Source organism: Choristoneura fumiferana, chromosome 30 (assembly GCF_025370935.1).
Source record: "Choristoneura fumiferana chromosome 30, NRCan_CFum_1, whole genome shotgun sequence".
Classification (NCBI taxonomy): domain Eukaryota; kingdom Metazoa; phylum Arthropoda; class Insecta; order Lepidoptera; family Tortricidae; genus Choristoneura; species Choristoneura fumiferana.
Genome location: NC_133501.1, coordinates 5,465,672 through 5,479,893, shown reverse-complemented (window position 1 = coordinate 5,479,893; position 14,222 = coordinate 5,465,672). Strand labels below are relative to the sequence as shown.

Genomic DNA, 14,222 nt, shown 5'->3' with positions numbered 1-14,222 from the left:
CCAAAGTTACTATTCCACGCGGACGAAGTCAAGGCAAAAGCTAGTTCAGTATATATTGGAGTACTATCCTGTAGAACCCTATATGGGTTTGGTAAGGTTAGTTTTATAACAATTCTGAAGTATCTAGTTTCTAACAAAAATTCTGTTAAATGCGAGTCGGACTCGTACATGAAGGGTTCCGTACCTCCGTTCAATGTTATAAAAACAGTTCAGTTATATACTTTTGTTAAAAATCTAATACAAAACACCACTAAAATCGCAAACTTATAGAATATGTAGGTAAGCATTCAAACAACGGTCACTGGCGTTGCCCCTAGCAACTGCCGGCTCTCACCTTGGACGCCTAGCAACGCCTAACAACGCCTAGCAACCAAAAACGCTGAAAAAACACGTTTCTTGAATGACGACCCCTTTTAATTTTTGACTTTATTTTATGTTTAATATTTCTTGTTATAGCGGCCACAGTAATACATAATCTGTGATAATTTTATGTGTCTAGCTATTACAGCTCAAGAGATAGAGCTCTGTGACAGACGAACGGACAGACAGACGGACAGACAGACAGAGAGACAGATATAATGCGGAGGTAAGAAAAAAAATATGAAAAATTGCTCCTATAAAGGTCTAAGAGATTAATCACACGTCAGGTAAACCTCGAAGCTACCAGTATAATATGAGTGAGAAAGATAATATCGATTGTATTCCCATTCCAGACATAAGTGGACATCACCCAACTGTTGTGAGCTGCATCAAGCCATGCAATAACGACAACAAGCCTTGGACCAAGCCTAATAAACCAGGACAACCAGGACAGCCTGGAAAGCCAGGAGGACCAGGAGCACCAAGACAGCCAGGAGGCCCAGGACAACCAGAAGAGCCAGGCAAACCAGGCAACCCAGGACAACCAGGAGAGCCAGGCAAACAAGGCAACCCAGGAGAGCCAGGCAAACCAGGCAACCCAGGAAAACCAGAAGAGCCAGGCAAACCAGGCAACCCAGGAGAGCCAGGCAAATCAGGCAACCCAGGACAACCAGGAGAGCCAGGCAAACAAGGCAACCCAGGAGAGCCAGGCAAACAAGGCAACCCAGGAGAGCCAGGCAAACAAGGCAACCCAGGAGAGCAAGGCAAACCAGGCAACCCAGGAGAGCCAGGCAAACCAGGAGAGCCAGGCCAACCAGGCAACCCAGGCAAACCAGGAGAGCAAGGCCAACCAGGCAACCCAGGAGGATCAGGAAAACCAGGAGAGCCGGGCAAACCAGGCAACCCAGGAGAGCAAGGTAAACCAGGTAACCCAGAAGAGCCAGGCAAACCAGACAACCCAGGAAAACCAGAAGAGCCAGGCAAACAAGGCAAACCAGGAGAGCCAGGCAAACAAGGCAACCCAGGAGAGCAAGGCAAACCAGGCAACCCAGGAAAACCAGAAGAGCCAGGCAAACAAGGCAAACCAGGAGAGCCAGGCAAACCAGGCAACCCAGGAGAGCCAGGCAAACCAGGCAACCCAGGAGAGCCAGGCAAACAAGGCAACCCAGGAGAGCCAGGCAAACAAGGCAACCCAGGAGAGCCAGGCAAACAAGGCAACCCAGGAGAGCCAGGCAAACAAGGCAACCCAGGAGAGCCAGGCAAACCAGGCAACCCAGGAAAACCAGAAGAGCCAGGCAAACCAGAAGAGCCAGGCAAACAAGGCAAACCAGGAGAGCCAGGCAAACCAGGCAACCCAGGAAAACCAGAAGAGCCAGGAAAACCAGAAGAGCCAGGCAAACAAGGCAAACCAGGAGAGCCAGGCAAACCAGGCAACCCAGGAGAGCCAGGCAAACCAGGAGAGCCAGGCAAACCAGGCAACCCAGGAGAGCCAGGCAAACAAGGCAACCCAGGAGAGCCAGGCAAACCAGGCAACCCAGGAAAACCAGAAGAGCCAGGCAAACCAGAAGAGCCAGGACAACCCGAAGAACCAGGCAAACCAGGAGAGCCAGGCAAACCAGGCAACCCAGGAGAGCCAGGCAAACCAGGCAACCCAGGAGAACCAGGCAAACAAGGCAACCCAGGAGAGCCAGGCAAACCAGGCAACCCAGGAGAGCCAGGCAAACCAGGAGAGCCAGGCCAACCAGGCAACCCAGGCAAACCAGGAGAGCAAGGCCAACCAGGCAACCCAGGAGGATCAGGAAAACCAGGAGAGCCGGGCAAACCAGGCAACCCAGGAGAGCAAGGTAAACCAGGTAACCCAGAAGAGCCAGGCAAACCAGACAACCCAGGAGAGCCAGGCAAACCAGGCAACCCAGGAGAGCCAGGCAAACCAGGAGAGCCAGGCCAACCAGGCAACCCAGGAAAAGCAGGAGAGCCAGGCAAACCAGGCAACCCAGGAGAGCCAGGCAAACCAGGCAACCCAGGAAAACCAGAAGAGCCAGGCAAACCAGGCAACCCATCAGAGCCAGGCAAACCAGGCAACCCAAGCAACCTAGGGGAGCCAGGAAAACCAGAAGAGCCAGGACAACCCGGAGAACCAGGCAAACCAGGAGAGCCAGGCAAACCAGGCAACCCAGGAGAGCCAGGCAAACCAGGCAACCCAGGAGAGCCAGGCAAACCAGGAGAGCCAGGCCAACCAGGCAACCCAGGCAACCCAGTCAAACCAGGAGAGCAAGGCCAACCAGGCAACCCAGGAAAACCAGGAGAGCCAGGCAAACCAGGCAACCCAGGAGAGCAAGGAAAACCAGGCAACCCAGGAAAACCAGGAGAGCCAGGCAAACCAGGCAACCCAGAAGGCCCAGGAAAACCAGGCAACCCAGGAGGCCCAGGAAAACCAGGACAGTCAGGCAAACCAAGTAAACCAAGCTCTGGCGACGATTGTGATGACACAGGGAAGCCAGGCAAGCCAGGCAAGCCCGGCAAACCTGACAAACCAGGCAACCCAGGAGAGCCAGGCAAACCAGACCACCCAGGAGGCCCAGGATATCCAGGAGAGCCAGACAAACCAGACAAACCAGGCAACCCAAGAGGCCCAGGAAAACCAGGACAGTCAGGCAATCCAAGTGAACCAGGCTCTGGCGACGATTGTGATGACACAGGGAAGCCAGGCAAGCCAGGCAAGCCCGGGAAACCCGGCAAACCAGGCAACCCAGGAGAGCCAGGCAAACCAGGCAACCCAGGAGAGCCAGGCAAACCAGGAGAGCCAGGCCAACCAGGCAACCCAGGCAAACCAGGAGAGCAAGGCCAACCAGGCAACCCAGGAAAACCAGGAGAGCCAGGCAAACCAGGCAACCCAGGAGAGCAAGGCAAACCAGGAGAGCCAGGCAACCCAGGAAAACCAGGACAGCCAGGAAAACCAGGCAACCCAGGAGAGCCAGGCAAACCAGGTAACCCAGGAGAGCCAAGCAAACCAGGCAACCCAGAAGGCCCAGGAAAACCAGGCAACCCAGGAGGCCCAGGAAAACCAGGACAGTCAGGCAAACCAAGTAAACCAAGCTCTGGCGACGATTGTGATGACACAGGGAAGCCAGGCAAGCCAGGCAAGCCCGGCAAACCTGACAAACCAGGCAACCCAGGAGAGCCAGGCACACCAGACCACCCAGGAGGCCCAGGCAAACCAGGAGAGCAAGGCCAACCAGGCAACCCAGGAAAACCAGGAGAGCCAGGCAAACCAGGCAACCCAGGAGAGCAAGGCAAACCAGGAGAGCCAGGCAAACCAGGCAACCCAGGAAAACCAGGAGAGCCAGGCAAACCAGGCAACCCAGGAGAGCAAGCCAAACCAGGAAAGCCAGGCAAACCAGGCAACCCAGGAAAACCAGGAGAGCCAGGCAAACCAGGCAACCCAGGAGAGCCAGGCAAACCAGCCAACCCAGGAGAGCAAGGCAAACCAGGAGAGCAAGGCCAACCAGGCAACCCAGGAAAACCAGGAGAGCCAGGCAAACCAGGCCACCCAGGAGAGCAAGGCAAACCAGGAGAGCCAGGCAAACCAGGCAACCCAGGAAAACCAGGAGAGCCAGGCAAACCAGGCAACCCAGGAGAGCAAGGCAAACCAGGAGAGCCAGGCAAACCAGGCAACCCAGGAAAACCAGGAGAGCCAGGCAAACCAGGCAACCCAGAAGGCCCAGGAAAACCAGGCAACTCAGGAGGCCCAGGAAAACCAGGACAGTCAGGCAAACCAAGTAAACCAAGCTCTGGCGACGATTGTGATGACACAGGGAAGCCAGGCAAGCCAGGCAAGCCCGGCAAACCTGACAAACCAGGCAACCCAGGAGAGCCAGGCACACCAGACCACCCAGGAGGCCCAGGCAAACCAGGAGAGCAAGGCCAACCAGGCAACCCAGGAAAACCAGGAGAGCCAGGCAAACCAGGCAACCCAGGAGAGCAAGGCAAACCAGGAGAGCCAGGCAAACCAGGCAACCCAGGAAAACCAGGAGAGCCAGGCAAACCAGGCAACCCAGGAGAGCAAGGCAAACCAGGAGAGCCAGGCAAACCAGGCAACCCAGGAAAACCAGGAGAGCCAGGCAAACCAGGCAACCCAGAAGAGCAAGGCAAACCAGGAGAGCAAGGCCAACCAGGCAACCCAGGAAAACCAGGAGAGCCAGGCAAACCAGGCAAACCAGGAGAGCCAGGCAAACCAGGCAACCCAGGAAAACCAGGAGAGCCAGGCAAACCAGGCAACCCAGGAGAGCCAGGCAAACCAGCCAACCCAGGAGAGCAAGGCAAACCAGGAGAGCCAGGCAAACCAGGCAACCCAGGCAAACCAGGAGAGCAAGGCCAACCAGGCAACCCAGGAAAACCAGGAGAGCCAGGCAAACCAGGCAACCCAGGAGAGCAAGGCAAACCAGGAGAGCCAGGCAAACCAGGCAACCCAGGAAAACCAGGAGAGCCAGGCAAACCAGGCAACCCAGGAGAGCAAGGCAAACCAGGAGAGCCAGGCAAACCAGGCAACCCAGGAAAACCAGGAGAGCCAGGCAAACCAGGCAACCCAGAAGGCCCAGGAAAACCAGGCAACCCAGGAGGCCCAGGAAAACCAGGACAGTCAGGCAAACCAAGTAAACCAAGCTCTGGCGACGATTGTGATGACACAGGGAAGCCAGGCAAGCCAGGCAAGCCCGGCAAACCCGGCAAACCAGGCAACTCAGGAGAGCCAGGCAAACCAGGCCACCCAGGAGGCCCAGGACATCCAGGAGAGCCAGACAAACCAGGCAAACCAGGCAACCCAGGAGGCCCAGGAGAACCAGGACAGTCAGGCAAACCAAGTAAACCAGGCTCTGGCGACGATTGTGATGACACAGGGAAGCCAGGCAAGCCAGGCAAGCCCGGCAAACCTGACAAACCAGGCCACCCAGGAGAGCCAGGCAAACCAGGCCACCCAGGAGGCCCAGGACATCCAGGAGAGCCAGACAAACCAGGCAAACCAGGCAACCCAAGAGGCCCAGGAAAACCAGGACAGTCAGGCAAACCAAGTAAACCAGGCTCTGGCGACGATTGTGATGACACAGAGAAGCCAGGCAAGCCAGGCAAGCCAGGCAAGCCCGGCAAACCTGACAAACCCGGTAAACCAGGCTCTGACGGTGATTGTTAAAATAAACAAACTTGATAAGTGACATTAACGTGACACATAACAGAGGCATCAAAAAAAATCCACATATTTAAGTTTATTTTGCTATATATGTGTGAATTAGACACGGATTAGTTATGGACAGTAAAAACTTCATAAATTGACCTTTATCCTGTTTTACTGCTAAAAGTTTTTTTTTTATCTTTATTTATTATGGAACTTTGAACAAAAGATAATAAACATGTCAGTTCCCAAAGGCCTTAACTATAAAAACACCAGAACAGCCATACGATTTGAATGAGTAACGACTCGTGCCAAGAGGGGCATAACAAGTCCTCCAAACCATACCACCGGATCCCCTGCCACAGGGTGGCAAACCTGCGCACGGATTCTCTTCCACACTCGAAACAAATGTCTACCACAAATCTGTCTACTCACTTATCTAAAAATGCTAATAGTTAGTTATCTTAACTCTTGATTCTCTTTTAAACAGTAAGTAAGGCCACTAGTGTCTTAGAGAAATTAACTTCTTTTGAGATTGTCCCTTTGAAGTAAACGAATATTTAGAAAAACACGGTGTTCTATCAACAGCCTTAGCCCTCTCGTCCAATAGTTTTAACAATCGCAGTAGCCGAAATCAGCCATGAGCTATATAACTATGTATATCAGCATCGAAATTGTGATCAGATATAATAATATTTAATATAGCTTCGCCAGTGTGTCTCCTGGGTTATTGTATAATTAAGATGCCTTATTAACTCTTTACTATTAATTAATTAATTATTTCACTAAAAATTGTATTTTCTTCGACATGTTCTAACAGTTTTGCAACTATTAAAATGATATTTGGAAATATTTTTCTTTTATTTGAGAGAAAGAGAACAGCGATTTACTTCCCTTACTTTTGGAAGGAAAAAAATTAAATAAATGTATCGTTTTGTATTGGATCCCACTCAGCAAAATGTTGCGGTAAGCTGCAATGCTGTAGGACCCATTTAAAAACTATACATAAAAACAGTCACATTGTGACGGCACAAACGACAAACGCCAGCAAAACCCGTCTAACCAACCTTACTGAGCCTTCACACCAGTGTTAAGGTAGGGAAATTACTTTCCCAGCCTTCATACTGACCTATTTTAAAATAATCAATGTGACGGTGGATCATACATATGATTAGCTACAGTGTTAACGTTGGGTAAGCAGGCAACGCTTTACCTTTCGCGCTGTTGGTCCCACTGCTAGGTTCCACTTATTTATATAAATATTATATTTTAATACAAAAATAGGTAGGTTAGGTTAATTAGGTAGCTTCAGTTGCTCGAAGGGCAAAATACCCAGGCTTCCCATCCTTACTACTATTGTGAAGGTTGGTAATATAATTTACCTTCTTTCATACTAGTGTTAAGGCTGGGAAAGTAATTTCCCTACCTTAACACTGGTGTGAAGGCTCAGTGTGAAGGTGGGTCGGACGGGAAAAAATCGTCTACTATATATCGGGTTACTTTAGCCCTAAAAAGTAACTTTGGCCATTGAAATAACTCGTTCCCGATTTCAGTTTTGCGCCTATGCTTTAGTGTATTTTATTAGGCCCTTTATGCAGTTTTCATATAAAAGAAAAAAAGAAGACATAATTTATTCATTCACAAAGACACACAAATACAACAAAATTTAAAATAATAAACAACAAAAATAAATTTATTGTTAAAAACAAACAATTAAACTATAGATAGAAAATTTGGCCTAAATCGCCGTCAATGGGTAAGGTGCCCAGAAGGCTGGCCGTATTTTCTCGTTGTATAGCGATACTTATACGCTGTGCAATATAGTGGCCAGCCCTCTGGTCGCCCGAGGCCTCTATTAGGCGCGTCGACAAATCTTTATACAGCCGACGCGCACTTGGCCCCCAAGGCCCCAAGGTTTCAACACCAAATGCCAAGAAAACAAAAAAAAACAAAAATGAAAATACATACACGATTTTGTGTGAGATGAGCCTAAGTTACCTTTTTTTGGGTCAAAATATCCCCAATCTTACGGTACGTATAGTGAGTTAAAAAAAATATGGGACAAAAATGTACCCTGTAAATCCATAAGTCTTGAGAATGGTTGAAGAACGGAGAACAATCCTGAACACTATAGATGCTAGACGCGGGAATTTGATCGGGCATTTGATACGGCACGACGACTTCTTCAAAACAATTTTGGAAGGAAAGATCGAGGGGAAGAGAGGAAGAGGTCGATCTAGGCGCAGCTACATCGATCAGATAAGAGAGAAAGTCGGCGTCGCGTCGTATCAAGAGGTCAGAGGATGGCTCAAAGGAGGGATGTGTGGAAGATACTCCACCGACAAGAGTATAACTCTTAAGTTAAAGAAGAAGAGAAGAAATCCATAAGTACTATCCATACTAATATTATAAATGCGAAAGTGTGTTTGTATGTTTGCGTGTTTGTCCGTCTTTCACGCCGCAACGGAGCGACGGATCGACGTGATTTTGGCATAGACATAGTTTATGGGCCCGTGAGTAACATAGGGTACTTTTCACGCGGGCGAAGCCGCGGGCAAAAGCAAGTAATTTCATAAAGTTCACTGGGAAGTTATGGATCTTGATGTTCAAGCTTTTTATGGTTCCGTACCCAAGGGTATCCTATTACTGAGACTCCTCTCTTAGTCTGTATGTCTGTCTGTCTGTCCTTCTTCTCTCACAGGGCTCTATCTCTTCATCATCCCAGCCTATATACGTCCCACTGCAGGGCTCAGGCCTCCCCTCAGAATGAGAGGGCTCTATCTCTTAAACCGTAATAACTAGACATTAATTTTTCACAGATGATGGATTACTGTGGCCGTTATAATAATAATAATGTTTATTCTGTATAATCTTTCATAGACAAACATACTAAAAATAAAATAAAGTCAAAAATTAAAGGGGGTATAGAAACACAGCGCATCTCTGGTGGAAACAGCTGAGTGGAGTGAGGCATGGTATATGTAGCGTTTCTATTGGTTCATGACATGAAAAACACATTCCTCACAACATATCCTTGCACATCTCTGGTGAGAGCGGAGCTTAAGGCAGTTGTCTCACCGCCGGCGAGGAAGCGATTGGCTATCGACTATTTTCTCGCTCAAGAAACGAACAAAAGAGATAAGATCCTGTGTGAGTAAAAGATACATATATGTCGTAAGATAGGACTTAGAGAGCCGGGATCCGACTCTTAACATCTTTTGTGGCAGAACAAGTGGGATTCGGGCAGAGAATGAAACTATTTCAGCGATACTAACAAAAGTCCACTAACTGTGGTCAAGATAAAACCAAAACAATAAGACACTCGTTCACTGAAACTCTTAGAACTGCTCGCTATCATAACGATTCACAATAACTTAAGAAAAGCCTAGCTAAATAATAAAGAAACGCGTAACAGTTCCTGAGACTGTCGACTCGGGCAGACTCCTTTTACAAACTGACAATTGACGATCGCTTTTCCCGCGTCCAGATCTCAGGCTCTGTCATCCGCCACGCATGAACAACTGGCGTTTCGTAAGTGCTATAATGCCAATCCTTAATAGACACACATAGTAATGACCATACAAGGACCATACTCATAATTCTACACGGCATCCTACAAGACACACGTCTCGTGTGTTTAATCTGCAACAATCGACACAATAGCATCATAATATTCGCTCGGCCACTTCTGACCACAACACACACACAAAACAAAATAAAATTACGCACACACACACACACACACACACACACAAATCAAAATCAGTAACAATAGTATTAGACATTATTCTGATAAATTCCGCATAGTATCACTTAAAGATGAGTGAAAACGAGAGAGAGACAGAAAGAGAGAGAGAGAACCAACCATTATTCCATTCTGTGACTTAACTACCAGTCATGCTTATTTCAGCAGCCATTTTTATTTTTCTCTTTTCCTTTCATTCTTAAGGCTCTCTTACGAGTCATCCCTGTGACTCCACTACTAGTCATCCCTGTGACATTCTTACAAGTCATCTCTGTGACTTCCCTACCAGTCATCCCTGTGACTTCCCTACCAGTCATCCCTGTGACTTACCTATGAGTCATCCCTGTGACTCTTACCAGTCATCCCTGTGACTTTCCTACCAGTCATCCCTGTGACTTTCCTAGGAGTCATCCCTGTGACTCTCCTACAAGTCATCCTGTGACTTTCCCACTAGTCATCCCTGTGACTTTCCTATGAGTCATCCCTGTGACTCTCCTAAAAGTCATCCCTGTGACTTTCCTACGAGTCATCCCTGTGACTCTCCTACTAGTCATCCCTGTGACTGTCCTACAAGTCATCCCTGTGACTTTCCTACGAGTCATCCCTGTGACTGTCCTACAAGTCATCCCTGTGACTTTCCTACGAGTCATCCCTGTGACTCTCCTACAAGTCATCCCTGTGACTTTCCTACGAGTCATCCCTGTGACTGTCCTACAAGTCATCCCTGTGACTTTCCTACGAGTCATCCCTGTGACTCTCCTACAAGTCATCCCTGTGACTTTCCTCAGAGTCATCCCTGTGACTCCACCACTCTTTTATAGGTAAAAATACTTTTTTTTTTTTGTAACATTGTTAGAAAACAACAGCTCCAACAGATACTCTACAATACAGAAATCTTCAACATGAATTTAAGATCTTACATTTTCCGAATAATCTGAATCACTTGCCAGTTGCAAGTTGCCATTGCCACACTCACACCGTCCAGCACTTTACCCACAGGCACCATCTCCAAACGGTTGCAAACTTACAGGTGAGGCTTAAGCTTAGATCCCCTTACACCACAATTATCTCATTCTAAAACATTAATACCAAACCGCACCCTCTCATATCCAGCTGATCAGATTTGTCTTTTCCTTCTGCTGCCATAACTCTATCTACATCAATATCTGTGTCCGTCCACCGACCAACAAAATTATCAAATTGGTTGCAAGACAAAATATCATCATTATCCAGTACCTCTCAGGAAATGGTTAATTATTTACAGAAAATCATTATTGACAAACAAAAATAACATTAGCAGACCATACACACTCAGAGCAAAAATTATGAGGAATTCCCAGCTTCTATTGATTAATTAGCAAATCCACAATGTCGATCAATTTCAGTACCTATATCACTAATAGAAAAAAAAGTGAATTGCACAAACCACACATCAGGTCTCAAAAACCTGTGCCCTAACCAGATCACTCCCATACTTTAACCAACAAGAAAGGAAGACAACCTCCGCCTAGCCCCGGGGCCCCACCGGACCAGAGCCGCAGCCGACAGAGTGCAATGGAGGCAGCTGGAGGAGGCTCATGCCAAAAGACACACAGAACTTATAGACATTTTATAACAAAATACACAGAAATAGTAGAAATAAACTACCAGTTCAGAATAAAAAAGGCTATGTTGTTATAATTATAACCAGATTACTCGGCATAAAGCCTTGTATGTAACCCAAACACAGTAAAGTACAGTAACTCAACTCAAAAAAAATCCAACAAAACACTATTCATTATTTGCTAAGTTTTTGATAGCAAATGTCACACATTTATAAAGAACTTGAATAAAACAATGTCAGTTTATTTAGCTAACACATTCAGCAGTTTTTTTTTTTGTTTTCCCGATAAGAAGCTAAGTTCTATTTTGCATTAAATTAAATGATTTATCCTGTTTCAATATTTGAAGTAATTCAACATAGATTTGTCAGAGTTGTGTAAACTTAGCATGACGTTTTTTTTTTTTTTTTTTTTTTTTCGCTACTGACAGACCTCGATATGTAGTTGATTGCAAGCAGCAACACTTTTTTTTTTGTATTGGCTCTCAAAAATTAAGCGACTACAAAAAGTCATCACCCCCTTTTTCATCAATACCCAAATGTAGTCATTGACTCTTGAAAAGAAGTTGATTGTAGTGGAAAAAACATTAGTAACTTGTATTTTCTTTTTTTTTCTTTCTTTACTCGACCGGACGGCAAAGGAGCAAGTGGGTCCTCCGACGGCAAGTAGACCACCACCACACACACCAGCAACACCAGGGCATTGCAGATGCGACTTTATGTTGTTTACAGTAGCAGTACAGTAATATTGTTTGTACTAACTTGATTTTGTTAGTAGTAGCAATAATTTAGTCTGTAGTAACTCTCTGTAATCTCTCTTTACTCACAAGCAACACAAAACTGCATTATTTGATATCACAAAAGTTCACATTGCACAGAAATCGCGGCAAAAGACAAAACTCAAATAAATCAATGAGCCACATAAACTTTCTTTTTACTAAGGAGTGAAGTTTACAAAAATTAAATTAAATAAAATTAGTCATGTAACTAAACAAAATCTTTGCTAATACCCATCAAAGATATCACACCATGACACTCTCAAATGTGTTATTGAGGTACCACATAAGCTAAAAACAAAATGTTAAATACTCAAGGTTTCTGGGGTAACAAGCAACTCAGTTTTGCTAAATATGTTTTTAATAACATCCAATCCATACATCACAACCATGAAAAGAAGCATTAATTATCCAGATTCACATTAATTTCAGGTCACAAAGGTAAGGTAGGTAAGGGTCGTAGTAAATGTTTAGTTCTATCTGTTGACATTTTTAATGCAAATAGGTAACATTGGTTGAAATACAACCACTGTTGTATGAAGGCGTGACCACAATGCATTGGTAACTCAAGTGTCCTTAAGAGTAAGACTGTTACTACAAATTGCAGTCTGCAATAACTGAAAATTACGCTTTCGTCTTTATAATAATGTAATTAATTATGCATCATGCAGACAACACTGATATTGCAAGTGTTCATGTACATGCCAAGGAACATGTACCACATCCATATTCATAATATAAAGTTCTCTAAATACACTTACTAAGTGTGGCGTATAGAATGAACTCATTGTTTTTGTTTTCGGCAACCAGTCGCTTAGACTGAACCCATGAGCTTACGATTTCTTCAACGCGCAATTATATTACCAGCACCAGCAAAATATAACGAATGTTCTCAGTACTGATCAATTCACTTAACACAACTCTTGGGTTAAACGGATAACCAAGAGAAAGAAAATAAGTTTAAAATAGAGCCGAATGATAAAAGAAAACTCACCAATTTTCCGTTGTTACCTTATCCATCTCGTCATTCATACTGCCTGTAACCGCAAATAATGCTTCGTGCGCTACAAAATAGATCGCTACAAAAAAATTTACTATTCATAGTTTACACCGACTAAAAATTACGAAATATTCCAAATTTACCGGCTTAACTTTGTTGTAAACAAACACAGTGACTTTGACGTTTAACTTTTTTTTTTAATCTGGCTGCAAGAGACATTCATGACAGACTAGAAGAATTGCCAACGTAACTAAATGTGATTTAAACTCTCGACGCATTTTATGAAAAAGAAAACACAAAATTGACTTTATTATTATCACAGATTTCAAATTACCACGCTTGTACATTTCATAACATAATTACGAATAAACACACAAGTGTGACACAAGAATAAAGTCACATCAAAAAAACATGGCATGACTGCATGTACTAAATTTCTTTAACTTTTTTTTAACGATTACAATAACGAGACGAAAAAAAAATTAAATTCTTTGTAAAATCACACTATTTTCCGATTTAACGTAAAATTTAACCACATTTTATGCGTGTTAGTATCAAAGATTGTGTGCAATCAATATAAAGGGCAGTTGCATTCATTCGATATTGTTTTAAAATAAGTAAAAAAACACTTTGATAATGTCACTGCGCGTAACTAGCACAATCACAATTTCACACGATATACGAAAATTTAGTTTCATTTGCCCGTTCGGACCACTTCTGATGTCGTAAGATAGGACTTAGAGAGCCGGGATCCGACCGTAACATGATCAATGTGGGCATAACAAGTGGGATTCGGGCAGAGAATGAAACTATTTTGAAGAACTAACAAAAGTCCACTAATTGTGGTCAAGATAAAACCAAAACAATACGACACTCGTTCACTGAAATCTTAGAAATGCAGCTATCATAACGATTCACAATAACTTAAGGAAAAGCCTAGCTAAATAATAAAGAAACGCGTAACAGTTCCTGAGACTGTCGACTCGGGCCAGACTCCTTTTACAAACTGACAATTGACGATCGCTTTTCCCGCGTCCAGATCTCAGGCTCTGTCAAGCGCGCCACGCATGGCAACACTGGCGTTTCGTAAGTGCTATAATGCCAATCCTTAATAGACCACACATAGTAATGACCATACAAGGACCATACTCATAATTCTACATATATATTAATAGTTCACACTGCCGGCGAGAACTCGCTCTTACATCTTTTGTCGCAGAGACAAGAGCTATAAAACTCGCTGAGCTATAGAAGCTCAGCGATACTCGCTCAGCGCTGTTAGCTTGGCGGCCGCCCGGCTCGAGCGAGTGGAGCGAGTAATCGCCCGTCGTGCTCGAACACTCGCTTTTCACTGCTCGCCCACTCGTTTCTAGTTACTCGCTCTTCTTCTCGCTCATCGTCGGCGGTGGGACAAGTGCCTAAACACTACTCCCGCCGCTCACTATGAGAGGTGGCGCAGGCGCACAGTGCACGAGCTGCAGCAGCAAGTCGCGTTTCTCCGGGAAGAAGGGCTAAGAATACGGTATCTGACAACTACTGAATTTGCCATATCTTAATATTATTATGAAAATATAGAT

General features: G+C 45.4%; 2 protein-coding genes across 2 annotated transcripts in view; both read left to right on the top strand.

Annotated features, from left to right (window-relative positions):
• LOC141444901 (uncharacterized) overlaps window positions 1-6,374 on the top strand; it is a 31,025-nt gene extending 24,651 nt beyond the window's left edge. The window contains exon 14 of the mRNA XM_074110653.1: window positions 714-6,374. Coding sequence (XP_073966754.1) covers window positions 714-5,545 — 4,832 coding nt within the window. The 3' untranslated portion in view covers window positions 5,546-6,374. The remainder of the gene's footprint in view (window positions 1-713) is intronic.
• A 1,247-nt stretch (window positions 6,375-7,621) lies between these two features.
• LOC141444485 (26S proteasome non-ATPase regulatory subunit 13-like) overlaps window positions 7,622-14,222 on the top strand; it is an 8,934-nt gene continuing 2,333 nt past the window's right edge. The window contains exon 1 of the mRNA XM_074110036.1: window positions 7,622-7,819. Within this exon, the coding sequence (XP_073966137.1) occupies window positions 7,622-7,819 (198 nt within the window). The remainder of the gene's footprint in view (window positions 7,820-14,222) is intronic.